General features: G+C 41.3%; 2 protein-coding genes across 9 annotated transcripts in view; one reads left to right on the top strand and one right to left on the bottom strand.

The window, feature by feature from the left end:
* Window positions 1–340: 340 nt before the first annotated feature.
* On the bottom strand, window positions 341–4,906 carry ubxn2a (UBX domain protein 2A). Of its 2 annotated transcripts, none has more exons than XM_077552552.1 (7): window positions 4,835–4,906; window positions 4,092–4,145; window positions 3,748–3,859; window positions 2,900–3,009; window positions 2,658–2,795; window positions 2,101–2,262; window positions 341–521 (listed from the first exon to the last, which is right to left on the bottom strand). In XM_077552552.1, the coding sequence occupies exons 2-7, from the start codon at window positions 4,124–4,126 to the stop codon at window positions 341–343; spliced, it is 738 nt and encodes a 245-aa protein (XP_077408678.1). In that variant the 5' UTR covers window positions 4,127–4,145; window positions 4,835–4,906. The 2 variants fall into 2 exon arrangements, with proteins under 2 accessions (XP_077408678.1, XP_077408677.1); XM_077552551.1 differs by lacking the exon at window positions 4,835–4,906 and adding an exon at window positions 4,457–4,654.
* Window positions 4,907–5,211: 305 nt separating this feature from the next.
* Window positions 5,212–20,650, top strand: part of atad2b (ATPase family AAA domain containing 2B) — a 49,283-nt gene continuing 33,844 nt past the window's right edge. The window contains exons 1-22 of one of the 7 annotated variants that reach the window (XM_077553139.1): window positions 5,212–5,314; window positions 7,300–7,457; window positions 8,263–8,294; window positions 8,378–8,504; window positions 8,764–8,863; window positions 8,933–9,056; window positions 9,133–9,276; window positions 9,364–9,439; window positions 9,511–9,627; window positions 10,276–10,387; window positions 10,464–10,579; window positions 11,014–11,188; window positions 11,261–11,349; window positions 11,481–11,640; window positions 13,014–13,104; window positions 13,340–13,648; window positions 14,499–14,655; window positions 14,828–15,014; window positions 15,090–15,275; window positions 15,915–16,050; window positions 17,497–17,690; window positions 17,764–17,923. In XM_077553139.1, coding sequence (XP_077409265.1) covers window positions 7,306–7,457; window positions 8,263–8,294; window positions 8,378–8,504; window positions 8,764–8,863; window positions 8,933–9,056; window positions 9,133–9,276; window positions 9,364–9,439; window positions 9,511–9,627; window positions 10,276–10,387; window positions 10,464–10,579; window positions 11,014–11,188; window positions 11,261–11,349; window positions 11,481–11,640; window positions 13,014–13,104; window positions 13,340–13,648; window positions 14,499–14,655; window positions 14,828–15,014; window positions 15,090–15,275; window positions 15,915–16,050; window positions 17,497–17,690; window positions 17,764–17,923 — 2,944 coding nt within the window. In that variant the 5' untranslated portion in view covers window positions 5,212–5,314; window positions 7,300–7,305. Of the gene's footprint in view, window positions 5,315–5,498; window positions 5,777–7,299; window positions 7,458–8,262; window positions 8,295–8,377; window positions 8,505–8,763; window positions 8,864–8,932; window positions 9,057–9,132; window positions 9,277–9,363; window positions 9,440–9,510; window positions 9,628–10,275; window positions 10,388–10,463; window positions 10,580–11,013; window positions 11,189–11,260; window positions 11,350–11,480; window positions 11,641–13,013; window positions 13,105–13,339; window positions 13,649–14,498; window positions 14,656–14,827; window positions 15,015–15,089; window positions 15,276–15,914; window positions 16,051–17,496; window positions 17,691–17,763; window positions 17,924–20,650 lie in introns of those variants that run through there. The other 6 variants (XM_077553140.1, XM_077553141.1, XM_077553137.1 and 3 more) reach the window with 6 other exon arrangements.

Genomic DNA, 20,650 nt, shown 5'->3' with positions numbered 1-20,650 from the left:
GAAATAAATTGCTGATGTAATGACCAAAAAATACGTTGAGGATTTGCTTTGCTCAGGAGAGTAAAATAAATGAAAAAGCTTAGAGTTTTGTCTTTTTTTTAAATATGTGTATTTGATGAAAAAGATGCAGGCACATAACATGATACATTCAAAAATTAGTAGATGTCTAAAAACCAAAGCAAACATTCAACGCAAACCTCAACATGCAGCGTCTGGCTTTGAAAAAAGTGCATAAAAATGGCGATCACAGTTTGGGAAGACATTTTGTTTTGTTTTGGTGCTGCTCTATGTAAGAGTGTACAGTATGGCATTTATGTATTTGGTGAAAGGGACGGGTGGATTATGGTGCAAAGGGGGCGTGCGTGTTGAGGGGCCGCTGGACAATGACAGCGTTGGCCAAGTCCGCCGCTTCGAGGCTCAGCTCTTTGTCGTGGAGCTCCCGCACGGGAAGCGACGTGGTCAGGACGAAGGGTGGGCAACTCCTCTGGCAGCGCGACACAAAGTCGTGAACGTCAGCGATCCTAAGCGAGGGAAGACGGGAGTTAGGCGGTAAAAGATGGCAAGTTGCTTGGTCATGTTGGAGGAAACTTCAAATGTGAATGCTCCCTGGCATACCATTTAGAAAGCGACACATTTATATGAGAGAAAACAAGAACATTGCAGGAATAATTGGAGTAAGTGTTGTAATATTGTGAGGGGAAAAAAGACATCATTTTACAGATATAAAGTCTACATTTGACCAGAAATACGTCGCAAAAAAAAAATAATGTTACGGGTAAGTGTTGTAATTTAACAGAAATGAATAGCTTTAAAAAATAAAAATAAAAAAAGATATATACTGTATATATAATAATATTAAAATTGTGGAAATAAAAGTTGGTAAAGTGGTAATATTATGAAAACCAGCCCTAAATATTTTGAAAATAGGTCACATTAGTTTGCAAATATATATTAGAAAATATAATGGAAAAAAAGTGATAATTGTTCCTAAAACAGTGCTAATTTTTGGAGATTAAAAGTGAATTTTATGAGAATAAGTCATGTTAGAGGATTTATTTAGATTTTTTGAAAAAGTGTTGTAATTTTGTGATTTATTTTTACAAGAAAAACGTAAGACTCAGATAACATTTTGGGGAAATAAATTATTAAGTTAGATTTTTAAGAGAAAAAAATTGAATTTTCTGGGCACACAAGACAACATTTATTTTTTCTAAAAGTCACCTTTTTATGCAATTGAGAAATTTATTATAACTGGGCCTGAATAATAATGATTTAAAATTGTCCGAAAATAAAATGCATATTTAGAGTTTTCTTTTTTTTTTAAAGATAGATACATTTTTATGGGAAATAAGTAATCATTTTAGGAGGAAATTTTGGAATTTAACAGTAATAAAAGTCAAAATACTATTTCATTTAAAAACAGCATTTTGTGAGAATAAAAGTCAAATATGGTGAAAAATGGTTTTGACCATTAAGAGTCAGAATTGCATTTAAAAAATTGGGAAATTTACAATATATTGTGAGTGAAAGAGTCAAACCTGGTTTAACAGAAATAAGATAAATACTAGGAGGATAAAAGTTGTCAGCTGTAAAAAATTAGGAGAAAGTGGTAATTTCACACAAAATGTGGGCAGTAATTTACAGCTGTTAACTTCTTTTCACATGCTTAAGATTGTTAAGTCAAATTCTTGCCAGTTGGACAAGTGAGTGAACAATTGATTTTTAATTTCCTATGGGAGAATAAAGTGACAGGTCATCCCGTGCTTTCTCCCCATTCAAGCGAGAGGGGTCTCCATTATTCATGAGCACCGGTGGTCTCCAGCTCACACAGGAGGCCGGCGAAGGTCGGAGGCAGGCTCTCTCCATCCTTGAGCTCCTCGCCCCCATTACATAAACGCTGCATTGGGGGTTACGCAACCCATCCCCCTGCTGGGATTTGATAGACGCACTCCATCTCAGATTATGTTTAGCGCGCCAGACTAGCATTACGTAATCCAAACTAGCAGGAATCTTATTTTGTCATGTGGAGATTAAGACAAACTTGCTGATTAATGTTTTTTTTTGTTTGTTTATTTGTTTGGTGGTGATGTGTATACGCACCGATGTGATAGGTTGAATCGCTGCACCAGCCTGCGGCCGTCGGCCAACCATAGTTGCAGAGAGGTGACGGGCAAGGCGTGGTCCAGGGTTACCATGGGGATGGGGGGAGATTCGCCGTCCTCGTGCACCGATGGCGAGCGGGCCACCACTCGGGGAGCCACGCTGCGGCGCCAACACAGACCGGGGATTAAATCTTTAGCTTTAATACCGATGATGATGGCAGGAGAAAATTAAGTCAGTGCTCTTTTGCAGCTCGTCAGGGTGCTGCCATGACCCGCTTTGATTGCTTGGGGTTAGAGTGACATCTTGTGGTGAGCAGTAGAATAGCCAGCAGGTGTATGTACTCTCTTGTGTGGAGGACATATAAACACAAATGATGAGCATTTTTTTCTTTTAAAGAGATTCTAATTTATTATTCCAAATGTATTATTTATCCAAATTAAAAAGTAATCGAATTTAATAAAAAAAAAAAGATTTTCAGGCTATAAATAAAGGGGGAAAAATAATAAAAATATAATATTTATTCATGTTACTATTTTCAGTAAAGATCCCCTCACCTGCCTAGCCGGTATCCTCGCCCACTGAAAGGGTGGAAAACCTTCTTCCTGGGAACGTAATCTTCCTCGGTCAGATCCTCCACATTGACCTCCAGCTCCTCCTCCTCTGCTCGGCTCTCCCACTCCGCCGGAAGTTCCCTGCATTGAAGGTTACAACACTAATGAGGATATTTACTTGAGGTTATCATTAGAAATTGTGGAAAAAACAACAACTCCATATTTAAAACACCAACAAAACTTGCCCCCTTTTGATGGCATCCAGGAATGCCTGGTTTTCTGGAACTGAGTAGCTGCGGAACTCCTGGTCATTGACGGTGAAGCCGTCCTTCCAGAGGCGCACCACCATCTCCACCTGGTGGGGGGGGAAAAAGCACTGTTCATGTGTGGGAGTTGTTTACAAGGCAACACCCTCATTTTATTGGGGGGGGGGAACTATCAAAAAATGTTTTTACATTGGAACATCATCAGAGTAAATATGTAATTTTATGATAAAGTTATAAATTCAGAAACAAATTTTAAGCAAATAAAATCGTGCAAGATAAAAATTTTCACAAGACAGGAGAAACAGGTGAAAATAACTTACCCAAAAAATTGCAAATACTACAAGAAAAATAAAACATATTTTATGAAAATAAAGATGAAAAAAGTAACATATTTCTCTCTTTTGACACAATTATATTATAAGGAACATAAATAAGCCACAATTCCATTATTTAAAAAAAATAAGTGATAAATACTTGGAAAAAAAGCCATTTACAAAGTAAAATAAAAATATTTGAAGAGTAGTCTTAACTTTATGAGGACAAAGTTGAAATATGACCCAAAAAATGACTTATGGGAAAAAAAAGTGAACGCCGTACAGAATAAAGTGGAAATAAAATAAGAAATAAGATAAAAATGTAAAATTGAGTAAAAAAATTAAACTACAGTTATCATTTTAGGATGTAGTGCAAAACCTGCAATGTTGCTAGAATACTGTCACATTTTTCAAGCAATAAGTCAGAATGTTAAGACATTTATTATTTATTTTAGTGCGGTGCCAGCCCTTTATCTTTATATGAATAAACAGCAATAATAATTCATTTCTGACCTTGGACGTTCCTGTGGCATCATAACAGATCTTCTCCACCTCGTCCAGGAGGTCTTCTACAGAGAAGCTGCACCTCATCGGAGCCTCCTCTTCATTGTCATCACTGGCAACCCTGTTCAACACAACATTTTTTTTGAAAAATCTATAACAATACACTTAAGGCCCATTGTGTTATAAGTTGAACACATAAGGTACCAGTTATATGTTTTTAAACATTTTTTCTATTCAACAGAACAATAAACTGTTTTCATTTTCATACTTGGGAGTGAGACTGCACTATGTAACAAAAATGTCCTCTATCTGTTTAAGTGTTGTAGTTTAATGACAGCAAACATTTTCCTTACCAAATGTCATCTTCCTCGGTGTCATTGTGTATCATGTCGTCTTGTCTTGACCATCTGGAAACAACAACAAATAATACAAGACAAGATCATAGAAGTCCATTTATAAAACAAATAATTTATTGCATCAGTTTTCTTGTCTTGCGTGTTTTCAATAGTTTACTCATCAACGACGAATATTTTTTAAATGTGTATACAGTATTATTATTATTATTATTGATAATCATCGTAGGCTATCATATATATATTAATAAAGGACGTGGGCGCGAAAATGACGTAACAAATTCAACCTAGCACTGAAAAGATTTTACGAACATTAACAAAATAACATTTGAACATGAGGTTAATTAGGTAAAGGAATGATTTACCGGTTTGTGTTTGTGTGTGTTATAACTGCTAATCCGCGGCTAAAACATCTGCAGCTAGTAGGTACCAGAACGGTTTACGGCAACAGCTCTCTGACGTCAATACTCCGCGCCGTAAATTAGCCATTTGTGTCGTAATGACCGCTGTGTTCTATTCAATGAGATGACGGAAACATAATAATAATAATAATCATAATAATAATAATCATAATAATAATTAGTATAGGTTAACAATGTGTAAATTTAGGGAAACAAGCAAAAGACAGGATGTCTTAGTAGAACACGATGCAAATTATAGTCTTCTCACAAATTCCATTTAGTTTGGTCCTATTATTATTGTATTGCATTTGTTGTTTTGTTTTTTCCAATAAAATAAACTACCATTTCAGTTCACATTACAGTATGGTAGTCCACTCATTTTCCGAAGTCCTTATTCCTCACAAGGGTCGCAGGTATTATGCATGACACAAACACAACTGAGTGTAAGAGTGTACAGAAACAGAGCACGAGTTAGGACCACATTGTACTAAAGAGAGTCATAATGTACAGAGAGAGAGAGAGAGAGCGAGAGAGAGAGAGAGAGAGAGAGAGAGAGAGAGAGAGAGAGAGAGAGAGAGAGAGAGGCGAGGAAAGATGAAAGATGAAAGAAGAAAACCCATAATGAGTCACTTTAATGTTAAATCATTATAAAACTTCTTGGAGTAACCATTTGACATCATGAAGACAGAGATTCTGTATAGACGCAAAGGAGGGGTAGGGGGGAGAGGAGGGTTTTGCTGTTGTTTTTAAATTCGACTTGACAGCCATCTTGTAGACAGGGGCTTCGTGCTGATGTGGATTTAGAGTGCCTCATTGTCTGCTGTGAGTATGCACACATCACATGGAGAAAGACGGACGGACAAGAGAGAGCGAGGGAGAGAGGGGGAAGGAGAGGGGGGAGAGAGAGCTACAGGATGAGTGAGAGAGAATGAGAGAGCTACAGGGGGAGCAAGAGAAATAGAGGGGTAGAGGGAGAGGGGGAGAGAGGGAGAAGGAGGGGGGAGAGAGAGAGCTACAGGATAAGCGAGAGAGTGAGAGAGCTACAGGGTGAGCAAGAGAGAGAGAGAGAGAGAGAGAGAGAGAGAGAGAGAGAGAGAGAGAGAGAGAAAAAATGGCGCCTCGGTGCTGTGCTCTTTGAGCCAGTGTTTGGAGCCGGTTTTGGAGCCTTTTTGAGTGAAACTAAACATGGTGAACACACGGAAAAGCTCGCGGCCGTGCAGCAGCCACTTCATCTCCTCCAGGACCCGCTCGTCGTCGAGGAACGAGCGTACCCCCGACGAACACGTAAGCCGGTTTCCTCTTTCCCCCACCTCTGGTGAGCTAGCACAGCCGCCGCTAGTTGTAGCCTTGGCCTGAGAATGAGCTGCTCCTGCTTCGGGGGCATCGTTCCCTGGCGAAATGACACCACCGCCGGGTATGACACCCGCCGGGCCACGTTTACGCACAACCGAACACCTTAACGAAGCGGTCCGTACGCCTGTCATTTATAGCTAAAATCATTAAAAGGCGTTTAAAGGGGAGGCTAGCTGCGTTAGCTGGTAGCTTCAAGTTGAGTTCCCTTTGTGTTTGGCACTTGGACCCGGGCGACTCGCTTGGTTTTTGTCCGCTTATTTTACCCTCCTCATGCAAAGCCCACCACGTGGTTTGACAGAAGCGTATCACAGCTAATGTTGTCCCAGTCGTGGATGAATTTAACACTTCTGTGGTTGGGTTAAAGCGCGACTGAAGCTGGAGCTAAGGCTAGCCCGAAAGGGTAGCCTTGTTGTGGGGGAAGGGATCACAACAGTTGGCTGGCTCACGTCTCGTATAAGGCAAGTCTGAACTTGGTGAACTTCACGGCGTGAATACTATATATGAGCTTTTTTGGACAATAAATGCTGTAGTTAATTTTTGTTCAAATTCTCAATTGAATCCAGTCGTGCATTAGTTCCTTTGTGTGACATTAAAGCTGACTGACCGCAGCCTTTTTGTTTCACAATCAAGAGAGACAGAACAAAATAAAAAGTGGTCTGTGCAATAACAATTGTTACAAAACTCCAGGTTACACTTGTGATCATAAAGGGTACAGAAAGAATCGAATTGACAAACACAAGTTTAAAACCCAATAAAAGAAGGAAGTCAGTGTAATAGTAAACAATTGTATTGACATAATTTTACAGAGACATATGCTGTACAGAAATAAATAATAAAAAACACACAAGAGAAAGAGCAATAGAAAATACAAAAAAGTAATCTAATGGCAAAAATAAATAAAAATCACAGCGTTACCACTTCAGAGTAGCATACAGAAAGAAAATGACATGTACCGGTAAACATGCAGAAAGAAAGAAAGAGGAGAAAGAAAAAGTCTCATATTAGACCATCACAAATCATCCTGAGTTAATTACCATACAATACAACGGGACATAACGTTCAGACACAATGATTCCCAGTTGGAAGAACCATGACCTTCGACTGAGACCCCTCAGAACATCTCTCATAATCTGAGTTCTCCCTGTTTAAATGAATAGCTGAATTTTCTCAACTAGTGTCTCATCATGTCATGTTATGAAATCTGAAAGTGAACGAATATATCGCAGCTTTATTTATTATTATAATTTGGGTCTTTCTTGGTTTACGATGGTCTTGACATACCATGTTTTGAAGATACACATGGCACATGTGAACTCGCTTGTTGGGGGCCTAAGAATATCGCCACTACTGTACACTAGTACTTAGTTTTTTTGGGGATTGCTTTATGTTTATGGACAATGATTGTCAAATGGCATTTTCCCCACACTGTTAATGTAATTCTTTTGCTGGACCAGAAGGAGATGAGCAGTGATGTGAGTAGTCCGCGGCTCAGCCCGCCTGCCAAGCGGCCCCACAGGCAGATGTCGTCGGAGCCTAGCTCCAGCGACACGTCCCCCTCGCCCCAGACCAAAGGCCAGAGGGTTAGCTGGGATATTCCCACCTACCGCACCAGGTCAGCTTGCTTAATGTTATCTTGGTAATCTTCGTCTTGAGTGTAATTTCAGGACGAACCTCAGATATACTACAACCTTAACGACAAGTGTACTTAATTAGACTTTTTCTAAACTTCAGAATTCCCGTGTCCAACTGTTAAATATTTCAGTGTTATTCACACAACTTAATGTTGTCTAACAATGAGCTAAACATAAAAAAAATTGTAACAGGTGTTTGATCCTAAATACTGTTTATATACTAATTCTAATTGAACCAGGAAATATATTGTTTTATTGATGAAACACCCGTTGCGAATGATGCCATTCAGCTCTTGGTTAGAGAGTTATGCAGTTAAGTTATGCAGAAAGGTTATAGTGCATTTTATGTTCATCCTGAAATTACACCTTAACTCTTTGACTGCCAAAAACGTTAGATAACGTTTAGTAAAATCCTAGGGAGGAGTGCCAAAGACGTTAAAAGACGTTTGTTTCAAAACAGAGGTGAAACTAACCATCTTCTATTGTTGATTACTGAAAAACGGAATAAGGTAGAAACAAACTTTTTTTTCTGATGAAAGATGAGAGTCCAATCTTTCATTTGGTAGTATGTGTGTTTCCATAGTCCAAACACAACATTTTCTGTGGACCTTGAAAGACCAGTCAAAAATGCTTAAATCGGCTGGCACCCACGGCATCCCTTTTCTGAAAACATCTGGCAGTCAAAGAGTTAAAGCCCAAGATCCCTTTTGCGAGCAGTGTACCATGAAATAAGTGCAACAAGTCTAAAATAATATCCTGTTTTTTTTTGTTTTTTTTTTCTCCTAGGCTGTCATCTCGTATCATGCAGAATGGGCACGGTAATATTCTACAGGGCATTAAATATAAAACCATACTTAGAAAGAATTCTTATTATTGTATTTTTTTTGCATTTATGCTATAGGCCACATGGGCCAGGGTGACCACTCGCGCATGAATGGCCACGTGGAGCTGAAAAGGAGCTGCCGTGTCAGGAAGAGCCAGTTTGAGCACCTCAACCAGAGTCTGCTGTTTGACCAGCTGGTCAACAGGTGAGCAGACAGGCACAATAGCCAACACCCGATTAGCTAACAAGAAAGAGAAAGAAAGAGTAAAAAGCCAGAATTGCTCCCCAGAAGCAACCAATCTCAGTACCAACCCCCCCCCCCCCCCCCCCGTTTCTGTAACTCCCAACATTTGAGTCCAAGCTGCTATGAAACCTGCCAAAAGGCTTGTTTTTTTGTAATGCTTCCAAGAATCCCCGTCTTGCCAGCCTTCAGTCTATCACACTATTGTTTGAACGTTGTGCAGCACCGCTGAGGCAGTCCTCCAGGAGATGGACAACATCAGCAGCATCAGGCAGAACCGTGAGGTGGAGCGCCTCCGCATGTGGACCAGAGACACAGAGGAGGTAAAGCCGGGCTTTTCCCTGAAGTTTCAGAGCAAGCACTTACTTTACTATAATCTGATTTTCTTTCAGGAAAACATGGACATGTACTCTCGGGTGAAGCGGAGGAAGTCCATGCGACGCAACACGTTCAGCCTACCCGCGCACCACAAAGTCATGAGTAAAACGCAGGAGGAAGAGGAGGAGGGCACGGAAGGTAAGTTCCTGACTCACGCAGGCAACTCTTTATAAATCAGCAGAGTCTTCGCGGTAAAATGTTTAAATACATGCAGAATCTCACGGGGAGGAAGAGGAGGAGGATGCGGAGGATGAGGATGACGAAGGGGATGAAGCGGAAGAAGCAGAGGAGGGTAACGATAGGCCGTATAACCTGAGGCAGCGCAAGACGGTGCAGCGATACGAGGCGCCCCCAATTGGTAACCAACATGGTTTTCATTTGCAACTTGTTTTTTATGAAGGCACGTGGTGATGATAACCAATCACATCTCGTTTTGTGTCCTCAGAACCAGTGAACAGGAAGCAAAGCAACCCCACACTGTTTGACACCCACAGATCGCCAGCAAGAAGAAGCCATATACGGTGAGTGGTGCTAAATGCTGCGCTCGCTACAGTTACCGATGCTAACTTAATGACTTTTAAAAAATAATCAGTTTTTCCTCCTCCAGAATAAAGAAACACGCCATCCACAGCAGTGACACAACTTCATCCTCTGATGAGGAACGTTTTGAGAGAAGGAAAGGCAAGAGCATGACGCGCGCCAGGAACAGGTGATAAGATACTTTTTTCTTTTTATTTTCACTACATATTTTGTTCTTAGATTTGTTACATAATACGATATTCTGTGGGTATTGAAAGATCAGTCAAAATGCTATTACAGTTGCCAGGGAATTAGTTAAATTATCCAAACATTATATATAAACATTGTTTATAGATCTTACTAGCTGCAATATTAACTGTCTTACTTTTAATCTTATGTTTGTTTTTGGATCATTTTGACTCTGGGCATGTTTATCTAAAAGTAGAAATAAAAAAATTTAATATAATTATTAACTACATTACTAGCCATTTAACTTTACTGTTGCGGTAATAGCAATAAATGCTCCAGGGTCAATGACCTGATGCATGTTTAATTATCAAAAAGTGTTATACACTGATTACACTTATTAAGCCATGCAAAAGTTAAATAACAAAAAACATTTCTTAAACCGCTACTTTTTAATGTTTTGTTTTTTAACTTCAGTTTGACACACGACCTGCACACTATTATAATATTTCATGATGGCGAGCCTCATAATGAATTCATTGCGATCAATATTGAGGGAAGAGCCTTGTGGTGGTCAAATGTCGATTTCATCAATTTTCACTGTCGGTTGTCTTTAGACATCTCCTGACTAACAAACGTGTGTATATCACAGATGTTTACCCATGAACCTGACAGCAGAGGACCTGGCAAGTGGCGTCCTGCGCGATAGGACAAAAGTGGGGGCCAGCCTGGCTGATGTGGACCCCATGAACCTCGACACCTCAGTGAGTGAAGTCATCTCCCAAAATGAGACCTTGTGGTTGTCATTTTTTTTTTTAAAAGACACTTCCTCTCCTTCAGGTGAGATTTGACCAAGTGGGTGGCCTCGGGAATCACATCCAGTCCTTGAAGGAGATGGTGGTGTTCCCGCTTCTTTATCCCGAGGTCTTTGAGAGGTTCAAGATTCAACCTCCACGGTCAGTTTAAGGCTTTCTTTTCATAAATGACTGTTTTCCCACAAACATATTCAGAAATAGATAGCTTCTTTATATTCACTCGCTACTGCTGTTTCGCTAGCCACAGAGTTTAAATCGGCTTCTCCACACATTTTAATTAAAAAAACTCTTCATTCTACGCTTGGCGCTGCTGTCTTGGTTAGCAACACTGTGGGAACGGCTCGGTAATCAGCTCTTGTTATCAAAAACAAACAAAGTTTTTTTTTTCATTCTATATATTTTAACTAATTAGAAAATTGAGGTGTGTATTTGACAAGATGTTTATAATAAGTGAATTAGGACACTGTTTGTATTACAGAATAGCCACTATTTAAAGAAAATAGTAGCTGGGCTGAATTTCTGTTATTGTTGATTTAACTGAATGTACTGATGTCTGATGAATGTCTTGTCCACAGGGGGTGTTTATTTTATGGCCCGCCAGGGACAGGAAAAACGCTGGTGGCCCGGGCGCTGGCCAACGAGTGCAGCCAGGGCGAGCGCAAGGTTTCCTTCTTCATGCGAAAAGGCGCCGACTGCCTCAGCAAGTGGGTCGGCGAATCGGAGCGCCAGCTGCGCCTCCTCTTCGACCAGGCGAGTCACATTTTTAAGCACTCTTCAAAGAAAGGGATGAGGCTTACAGATGTTGCTTATCATCCTGATCAGGCATACATGATGAGGCCGTCCATTATCTTCTTTGACGAGATCGATGGTTTGGCTCCGGTTCGCTCCAGTAGGCAAGACCAGATACACAGGTAAAATAACATCATTGTGAAACCGAAAGAGATCCTTTGGCTATATATATATATATATTTTAATAATTTAAAAAATATATATAAATCTGCTGTCTAATTACTGATCCACACTAATCCATGTCTATATTTAGTTCCATTGTGTCCACTCTGTTGGCCTTGATGGACGGCCTGGACAGCCGCGGGGAGATAGTGGTCATCGGTGCTACAAACAGACTTGACTCTATCGACCCGGCGCTGCGGAGGCCAGGCCGTTTCGACCGGGAGTTTCTGTTCAACCTGCCCGACAAGACGGTGAGAGATGCCATGTTGGCATAAAGAGTTGCAACTTGTTGCCAATTATAACATGCCAAAAATGTCTTCCATCTCTCTGGCAGCAACCGCTGCACAACACAAAGTAATTAGTGTTTATAAGGGCAATAAAAGGACATTAAGAATCTGTCGGGTTTGTGGACTGGATGTCCATACTTTCATCACTATGATGATCACTATGATGATGAGGAGTAGAGCTAAACGGAGACTAGCCCAACAGCGTTCTGTTTGTACACACGCAATTAAAAAGTCACTTTTCTCACAAGATGCAAGGCCATAATTTACTGTTTTGTTAGGACACACCCAGAAACACGGGCTGCCCAATCACAGCACATCACCAAACCAAGGTTCGGCACTACATGCAGGGCTTTGTTGAATTCCAATAATCACAAAGTTGAATTCTTACAAAATGTGTTACAATTTGCTGAGGTTTACTTAAGTCATGCGTGATTGTGCAAAACATCATCAGAGCAAGATTTCGGTAAGCGTGGGATTTCCTCAAGTTATGTGTTATCGACTGGACGATTTTATTATATCAGTAGTCTGTATTCTCTGTCCAAGAAGTAGTTCTCACTTTTCAAAAGATTGGGGATCCCTGATCTTAACGTTGCAGACAGTTGCACCAGCGAGCTTGGAACAATTTTAAAAACATGTCTCTCGTGCAAATAAAGGGCCCTCTGGACATGTTAAAATTCAGTTTGCCCGCCTGAATCACACAATACCCAAACCTTGGCCAAGTTAGGCACCCCAATCCACAAAGTGTGATGAAAGACGATGAAAAGCTCCACATTCACAATAGCGAGCATTTTGCTTCTTGACGTCTGCCCATCAAAGAGGAATCCTCCGCGGGTGATGCAACGGGCTCACTTCAGCGGCGGCGTAGCTCACCTCCAATTCTTGTGGTGCTGTCTGTTTTAAAATAAGAGCTCGAGCAATCCTGCGCTTGTTTTACTTGTGATGTAACTCGGCCATTGTTGCATGCTTTTATTCCCAGCATTTTATTCAACATGCCAACTCTCTTAACTCCCGACGGCTACCAGAGAATTCTTCCGTCTCAATTTGTTTATTCCTCATTACATTTGTTGTGGGGAAAAAATATTTGACTGTATATAGAGAATACTTAAAGAAAATCTCTCATAACCAGAGTTTTTTTTAATTTTTATTAATCTTTGCAAACTCGTGATATATGGCCACATACAAGTAGACATGAGCAATAAAGTAGCATTCTTACAATCAGATTTCAGTAGTGTGGCTTTCCTATGGTTCACTAACTGAAATGTATATTTTATATGACACCGTCATGGTAATGTTACCTACTTGCTTAACGGTATTTATTTATTGTATCTTTTTTACAGGCCAGAAAGCACATCTTGCAGATCCACACACGGGACTGGAACCCCAAATTGTCTCAGCCATTTGTAGATGAACTTGCAGAAAAATGTGTCGGTAAGAAATCCCCCATAACCACTTAAGTAGCTTATTTTCTTCACCACAGAAAACAATTGAAATAAAAATAATTCCATAGTTACATGGATGATCAAACTCAACTATGCAAGAAATGTTACATTTACAGCTACTTCAAAAGTGACATTTTCAGACTCATCATTGTTGTGTGAACAATTTTTGAATTACTATCGTCAATATTACTCCCAATTAATTGCCGCGGTGTCCGATGTTCCAGGCTATTGTGGCGCCGACATCAAAGCACTTTGCACAGAGGCGGCGCTGGTGGCACTGCGCCGCCGCTACCCTCAGATCTATGGCAGCTGCGTCAAGCTAAAGCTAGACGTGGCCTCCATCGTGCTGGGGCCCACCGACTTCTGTCGGGCCATGAGGGCCATCGTGCCGGCCTCCCAGAGGGCCCTGGCTCCCCCGGGGCGAGCACTGTCGCCCATCCTCAGGCCCCTGCTGACAGGCGCCTTCTCATTGGTGCTCAATGCTCTCATTCGAGTCTTTCCCCATGCTCAGTGTGCTGACAGGGACACGCACGGTAGGCAGAATTATGATGTTCACATTTTTCTATAAAATAAAACTGCAATTGCTTCAACTCTACTGTATTTGTGTGCATTTTCCCATGTTTTTCTGTAATTCTTCAGTGAAGCATGTAAATCCTAATGACAAAATTTAAACACACGCTGAAGGTGTAATACGTTTTGAAAATGGCCTTAGCGGAGGTCTAGTTTAAAATCTTAAGACTGAGGGGAAATGGCGAAAATTGCCCTAATAGTAATTTTAACATAATATGGGAATATGTAGAAACTACTACTTGGAAGTGTTAGAATCAGCCAAGCAATGTGGACAGAGGAGGGAATTGGGTAAAACGTTTCTGCAATGTTTTTTTTGTTGTTGAAAATTTTGGATTTTTTTCTGTGTGCATAATTATGCAAATGGAAATCTTGGAATGTGGAAAATACTAGCTGAAAACAATACAATTCTCATTTTGAGTCAAAATATATACACACTGTCTGAATTTGGACATATAGCATTAAATCAACTAATTGCATTTGCAGTTTGCTTCTACATTTTGGATGTTTGTGCAAGAGATGGCATTTTTGCCCACATTTTCCCTATTTTTTGAGTGAATGTGTGAATCCTAATGGCAAAACTCGGGTATATGCATGAAGCTGATTTTTACGAGTGTCAATTTTGAAATTGGCTTTGGTGGTGGTTCGCGTCCAATTCTAGGTCATAGACATGGAGAAAAAAAAGTAAAAAATGGTCTACAAAAATGGGCCCATGTGTCGCCTATCTATAAATGTGTAGTAGTTTTTGCATAATTCTGCTCACAGACTAGTTATGTTATTCCGTTTTTTTGTTCAACTTTGCTTGCGTGTGTGTAGTAGGCAGTGACAATCAACTCCTCCAAGAGGACGTGTACAGTGACGATGACGAAGACAACGCTACTTCCATCTACGAAGTCCAGCCTGCCTTGTGCCCCGTCAGTCCGTCGCCATCTTCCGACTCCACCGTGCGCAGGACTTTTATTAATTGCTCTTTGTAAGTTCAATATTAACAGACAAAACTTCATCCATCCATAGCAGCATTTTGTTCCCTTCCTTCACGCCACCAATATCAGGGATCTACTGTATTCATTCATTTCAATGGACAGTCGGAACAGTGTTCCCCATTGACAGCCCCCCGTTAATGAAGGGGTCTTTTCTCCTTGCAGTTCCCCCCACCAGCAACCCACATCGTACCGGCCCCGTCTGCTCCTGGCCGGCTCTCCCGGCTCGGGACAGAGTTCCCACCTGGCCCCTGCCTTGCTGCACCACCTGGACAAGCTGCCAGTCCACCGCCTGGACTTGCCCACCCTCTATTCCACCAGCGCCAAGACGCCGGAGGAGTCCTGTGCTCAGGTAACACACATACATACACAAACGCATAAGCAAGAAAATTCCCAGTTGGGTCCTTGATTGGTTCCGTACTTTCAGGTTTTCCGCGAGGCCTGCCGTAGCGTCCCCAGCGTGGTGTTTGTCCCGCATGTCTCGGAGTGGTGGGAGACGGTGAGCGACACGCTAAAGAGCACCTTCCTCTCCCTGCTGCAGGATGTGCCCTCCTTCTGCCCCGTCCTTATCCTTGCCACTGCCGAGACATCGTACTCGCTGCTCTCTGAAGAGGTGAGAACGTGGCGAGATTTACCTGGTAACAGCAAATTGCCCGCTTTTTTTCTGAGAGGCGTGTCATTGCATTTTTGCAAATGGAGGGTGCCAGGTCGACTGACGAAATCGTAGGATGACTACACCACTATTCTGAAACCTCTGTAGTCCAGCATTACTCATGATGACATTCAGACGCTTACGTTCCGTATTAATCCAGATATCATTGATGTCATGCCAGTAGAACAGGTGTTAAATTACACACCGTCGTGCATTATTCACCACTTCCACGTGCCCGCACCCTGCAGACTTTATCACCATGAGCAATAGCCAGCGTCATTACTCACTTTCCTCTGCGCAGCTACATCATTCCCCTCAAATTTACCCCCCATTTCTCCTCCGTTTTTAAAAATGATTACCCACTCTCGTCCGAGGTAAGATTCCAGAAAGACCGAGAGGCGATTCAAAAGCGTCAAGAGATAAGAGAGTGGATTGATGTGAAACAGGAAGAAGAGGAAGAAGGAGCATTGTCAGCAAAGTAGCTTCCCAGAGGGTGCAGCCTTCAACTCCCAAGCAAAGAAGCGGCCAATTGAAATTCAACTGTTGGGATTGTATTGCCGTTAAATACGATGAACACTTTAAAAAAAAAAACGTTTTTAGGTGAGGAGTATGTTCCAGAAGGCCTATGGGGAGGTGGTCACACTGCAGCCTCCAGGCGAAAAAGAGCGGAGGAGCTTCTTCTCCGACCTGCTGCTGGTCCAAGCAGCCAAAGCTCCACCACGCCTCAGGAATACAGGTACACGCAGGCAAATAATGGGACACTTGGCCAGTTGTTTGTATTAGGAATAAATCCCATAGGAAATCATCCTAAAATAAATAAATACCATGACCAAACTCTTGCCATGTACAGGCATGTTGTGGGGACAATTCACCCCTTGTTAAAGAGGATTATATTGACCCATAAATATTATTGTTGAAATGCGTATTAACCACTATACATGTAAATCATTGCTTAGCGTAAAATATTAAAACATTAACTTTATTGTGTGACAGATGCATTTCTATTTCATCCCTGCTTAATACCGCAGATTCTCCCAATGTTTTTAAAGCCACAGTAAAAGGAAAGCTAGCATGTGTCTGTTCGAATGTTTGCTTATCCAAGGGCAGTGTAAACACTCAGATTTTGTGTAACAGGGCTGTATTAAAGCTGAAAAAAAAAAGCCAAATACTTTCTTCAGAACTTGTCCTCATGATGCTTACCTACCAGAGGCCATTCAAACTAAAGTGTTATACAAAGAGGCATATTTTCTCTGAAAATGCAGGTCCTTTTCTGAATTTTACCACCTTTAGGCAGCTCTGGATGTGAACATAATTATTTAACGCTGGCCCGACACCCACAGCGAATTAAGAAGTCATGGACATTGGCTCTAGAGGGCAGTGTTGGTCTGCATGTGTGTGCCGTTCCCTCCTCAAACCTAAAATATGTACCTTCAGCTCCAGGCAGAGAAGCACACATTGAGCTAAATGTGTGTGTAGGCCTCATTCATATTCTGTTTGCATATGTGAGCGCTAAATATTTGGCCCGCGAGGTGTATTACGTGGCTGGCAGATATGCACAGGATGTAAATGTTTCCCGGGTTAAAATTGCCTTCTCGCCGCCCCACTGTGCCCCCCATCACATCCTCATCCCAAGCATTAATCTGTCCTCTGCTACTGTCCTGCTCCATCATTCAAGCGTAATATGGGATCCCCAGTCATCCCCCTCCTCGTTGATACAAGGCTGGGGTCCTTAGCTCCACTCTTGGGGGTCCAACTTCCAGCAGGAAAAAAATCTGCGGGAAGGGAAGTGACTTGCGAGTACCGAAGCTATTATCTCTAATTAGAGTCAGGGAACGAACGCTCATGATGGAGGTGAGGTGCCGTAGGGGCTTCCTTAGCTCCTCTCCTCAGCCTACAGATGGAGCCTGGGCAGTGGACATCGGCTTTTCCTTACTTGGCTTAATCACTCTATACTTCTACATCATTTATTCAGCGCAGGGATGTGTGAACCTTTGTGCTCAAGGACCACATTTGCGGTCTGCATGAAATTCCTGACTCGTACCTTCCGCCGACGAGCGTTTCAGTTCAGCAACAACAAAGAATGACACCGTTTGAACAAAATTGAAAACGGTTTCACTTCACCGCTCCTAGCCTCTTACTCTTACTAAGCGATATTTACCATTTTTGCCTTTGTCCCTGGTAGAGCGGTGCGAGGAGGTGCTGCCGGTGGCCGAGGCCCCGGGTCCCAGAGTGCTGTCTGCCGAGGAGCAGCGTCGCCTGGCTGAGCAGGAGGAAAACACGCTACGGGAGCTCCGGCTCTTTCTCAGGGACGTGACCAAGCGTCTGGCCACCGACAAACGCTTCAATATCTTCAGCAAGCCCGTTGACATCGAAGAGGTGAGGACAAAAGCCAAAGCCAAGGATTTTTGTTCTTACTTTTGTCACAATCCAACTATTGTGCATCTGTAAGGTGTCTGATTACTTGGAAGTGATTGGACAGCCCATGGACCTGTCCACCGTCATGACCAAGATTGACAAGCACCAGTACCTGACGGCCAAAGACTTTCTGGTGGACATCGACCTTATCTGCAGCAATGCGCTCGAGTATAATCCTGACAAAGATCCTGGAGGTAAGACAAAATACATGGTCACATACTTGATACATACAGTCGTCAACTTTTCCTTTCAGCTTGTCTTGTTAGGGCTTACCAGTTACCACTGTGTGTTATCCATGGAAGTTTGTCTTCTGCTGCCTCCTTTCTCAACATCAGATGTCCTCACGTTTTCCCTCACTACATCTTTCAACCTTCTCTTAGGGCTTCCTCCTGTTCTCTTTTTTCAGAAGCTCCATCCATATCACCCTTCTACTGATATACTTACTAACTGTGCTCTGGACATGTCTGCTCCCTTTCCCCCCCCCCCATAACATCTAACTTTGGTGTCCCCCTGATGAGCTCATTTCTAATTCTAATCCATCCTGGTCAGGCCGAAAGAAAACCTCAACATCTTAATTTCCGCCATGTCCAGCTCGGCTTCCTTTCGTTTCTTCAGTGCCACTGTCTCGAACCCATATATCATGGCTGGCTTTATCACTTTCTTATATATGGAGATGCGCCTGTCACCTGCTCCAGGGTCCAGGTGTAATTTTATTTCATTTTTTAAATGTACTGAAATCTCGTAGCTTCATGTTGGTGAAATCTGCAATACAATAAAAAAACACTGTTGTAGTAAAGTACTTAATATTATCATATTATTTTACATTTCATAATGCGTAATCAATCAAAAATTCTAAGAGGAAATGGATGCGATTAGTGTTGTGAAGTGTAATACATCTAGATGTGCTTAAGTCAAAATACTATTACAAATTCTAAAAATGGATTAGAAATGTACAAATGCATTCAAAAATACACATTTAATGTAACCAGTTCTTTTCCACGCCTGCTAGTTGAACATTCTTCACATATTTAATTAATTGATGATTATGAATTCTGTCGATCTTGCAAAAGGATTTATTGATGCTCTACCACCCTTGGACGCACTTTTTCATTAAAAAAGCGTTATCCAAGCAAAGTTTAGCTGAGATTTTAAATATATGAATACATAGTAAATAATACGCTATAGTCAAATTCTGTTCAATATATTGGTGAAATTCCAGGCTGTAAAACGTTACTTGGCTTTAAAAACATTGTAGTATGTCAGATTTTATTCATGTTTTAAAATTAGGTGACATTTCTATATTGTACCCTTGAATCAGTTCTAGAAATAGTTCTAGATTAGTTAGTGACAAGTGACAACCGTGAAACACACACAGTTTCCCTTAATCAATCTGATAGTTTGTTTCTGTAGTTGCGGGCCATTAGTGATTGAGTGAATAAACAAAAAAAAAAAAGGGATTAAAAAAAAAAACTAAATCTAATGACTTATTAAGTGAGCCTATAGGCGCGGTAATTACAAAAGCTCCTAGCGCCTTTTTGTACATGACGGAAATTCAAATGGAGAAAGTCACTTCCCCACTTTCCCGTTTGCCATGTAGAAAATGAGGCAGGCTTGCATATGCATGAAAATTTAATCTCGTCTCTTGTCTCACAGCTAGAATTGATTCCTCCCCCCACCCTTTTTTCTTGCCGTCTTGAGCGCCCGGAACATCACAGAAGACAAATGTATGCACAAACATTGAAAAAGGCCTGTTGTTTGCTTACACATTCATCCATATTTTGTGTACGCTGGTGAAAAATGTCCACGCGGGCTTAAACAGAACATTAGTGACAGCGGCGGAACAGAATGATATGAATTGAAAGCAGCGTACAGTGCGAGTAACTATTTTAATTCTCGCTTCGCCTGCGATGCTTAATGGGAAGCAGTTTTCTGCCAGGCCAAATGAATAAATTATATTGTGCCGTCATTTGTCCGCATGCGGGGGTATCTAGCAAAGATACACACTAAAAGGGAGAAAATACAATTAGACTGTTTTAATAAAAAGGGTTTTTCCTGTGTACAAAATTCAGAGGCGGCCACCTCCACCTTGTTTGCTTGCCACCTCCAGCCTGAGTGACTGTGACTGATAATGAATGAATGCTTTAACATGATACTAGTCATATTCTTATTGGAACTAATATTCGTATTAGCGAATCATGGAATTATTATATGTTGTCAGTTGAATTTACAGATTACATGCACGTCATGGCGCATGGTCAGGATTAGGGATGTTTGATACTACTTTTTTTCCCAGACCGATACGTAACTCTTGAGTAGTCACCGCTACTGATACCAAATACCGATACCACTAGTAAATAAAATTCCCAACCTATAAATGATTTTAAAGAAAGACCTGTATATCCCAATATATTATTTATCCTTAAAATTGCATGACGTTAATGGCAGCTTTGTATTCATATCATTTCAAATTTATTGTCCCTGATTGTACGACCGCAGGAGGGCGGCCGATAATGGTATCGGCACCGCCTTGAGTACCGATACCTTAAAATAAGACTGTTATTGGCACCGATACCTGGTATTGGTAATCACTCATCATAGTCAGGATGATGCCACCTCAGCCTCAATTTGAGCCAGGTAAAAGCCTGAAAACAAGATGGGCCAAGTCTTGATAGTTATTCTGTGTACTATGTGGCCAAATCGTGGCACAATTAAGCCTTCAGTTATGATAGGAAGTCATTATTAGCACGTTGGTGGGCTGTTTCTCCTGTGAATTTTTTTTTTAAATTAAACATGTGCTCTCCTATATATACACCTCGCCACGCCCCTTTGAATCCCAAATGGAATCACTACCGATTTGTGCACATGCCTAGTTTGCCTAATACTAAAACAAAATATACATGCAGAATACAAAATTCATGTGA

Source organism: Vanacampus margaritifer, chromosome 19 (assembly GCF_051991255.1).
Source record: "Vanacampus margaritifer isolate UIUO_Vmar chromosome 19, RoL_Vmar_1.0, whole genome shotgun sequence".
Taxonomy (NCBI): domain Eukaryota; kingdom Metazoa; phylum Chordata; class Actinopteri; order Syngnathiformes; family Syngnathidae; genus Vanacampus; species Vanacampus margaritifer.
The sequence above is the reverse complement of the archived record's forward strand: the minus strand, read 5'-3'. Positions and strand labels throughout refer to the sequence as shown.

Excerpts from the sequence above, each read along its gene's own strand:
- ubxn2a (XM_077552552.1), bottom strand. The coding sequence starts at position 4,126 with ATGATACACAATGACACCGAGGAAGATGACATTTG. Across the intron at positions 3,860-4,091 it reads ACCGAGGAAGATGACATTTG|GGTTGCCAGTGATGACAATG; the intron begins GTAAGGAAAATG and ends TGTGTTGAACAG. Across the intron at positions 2,796-2,899 it reads CTGGATGCCATCAAAAGGGG|GGAACTTCCGGCGGAGTGGG; the intron begins GCAAGTTTTGTT and ends CCTTCAATGCAG.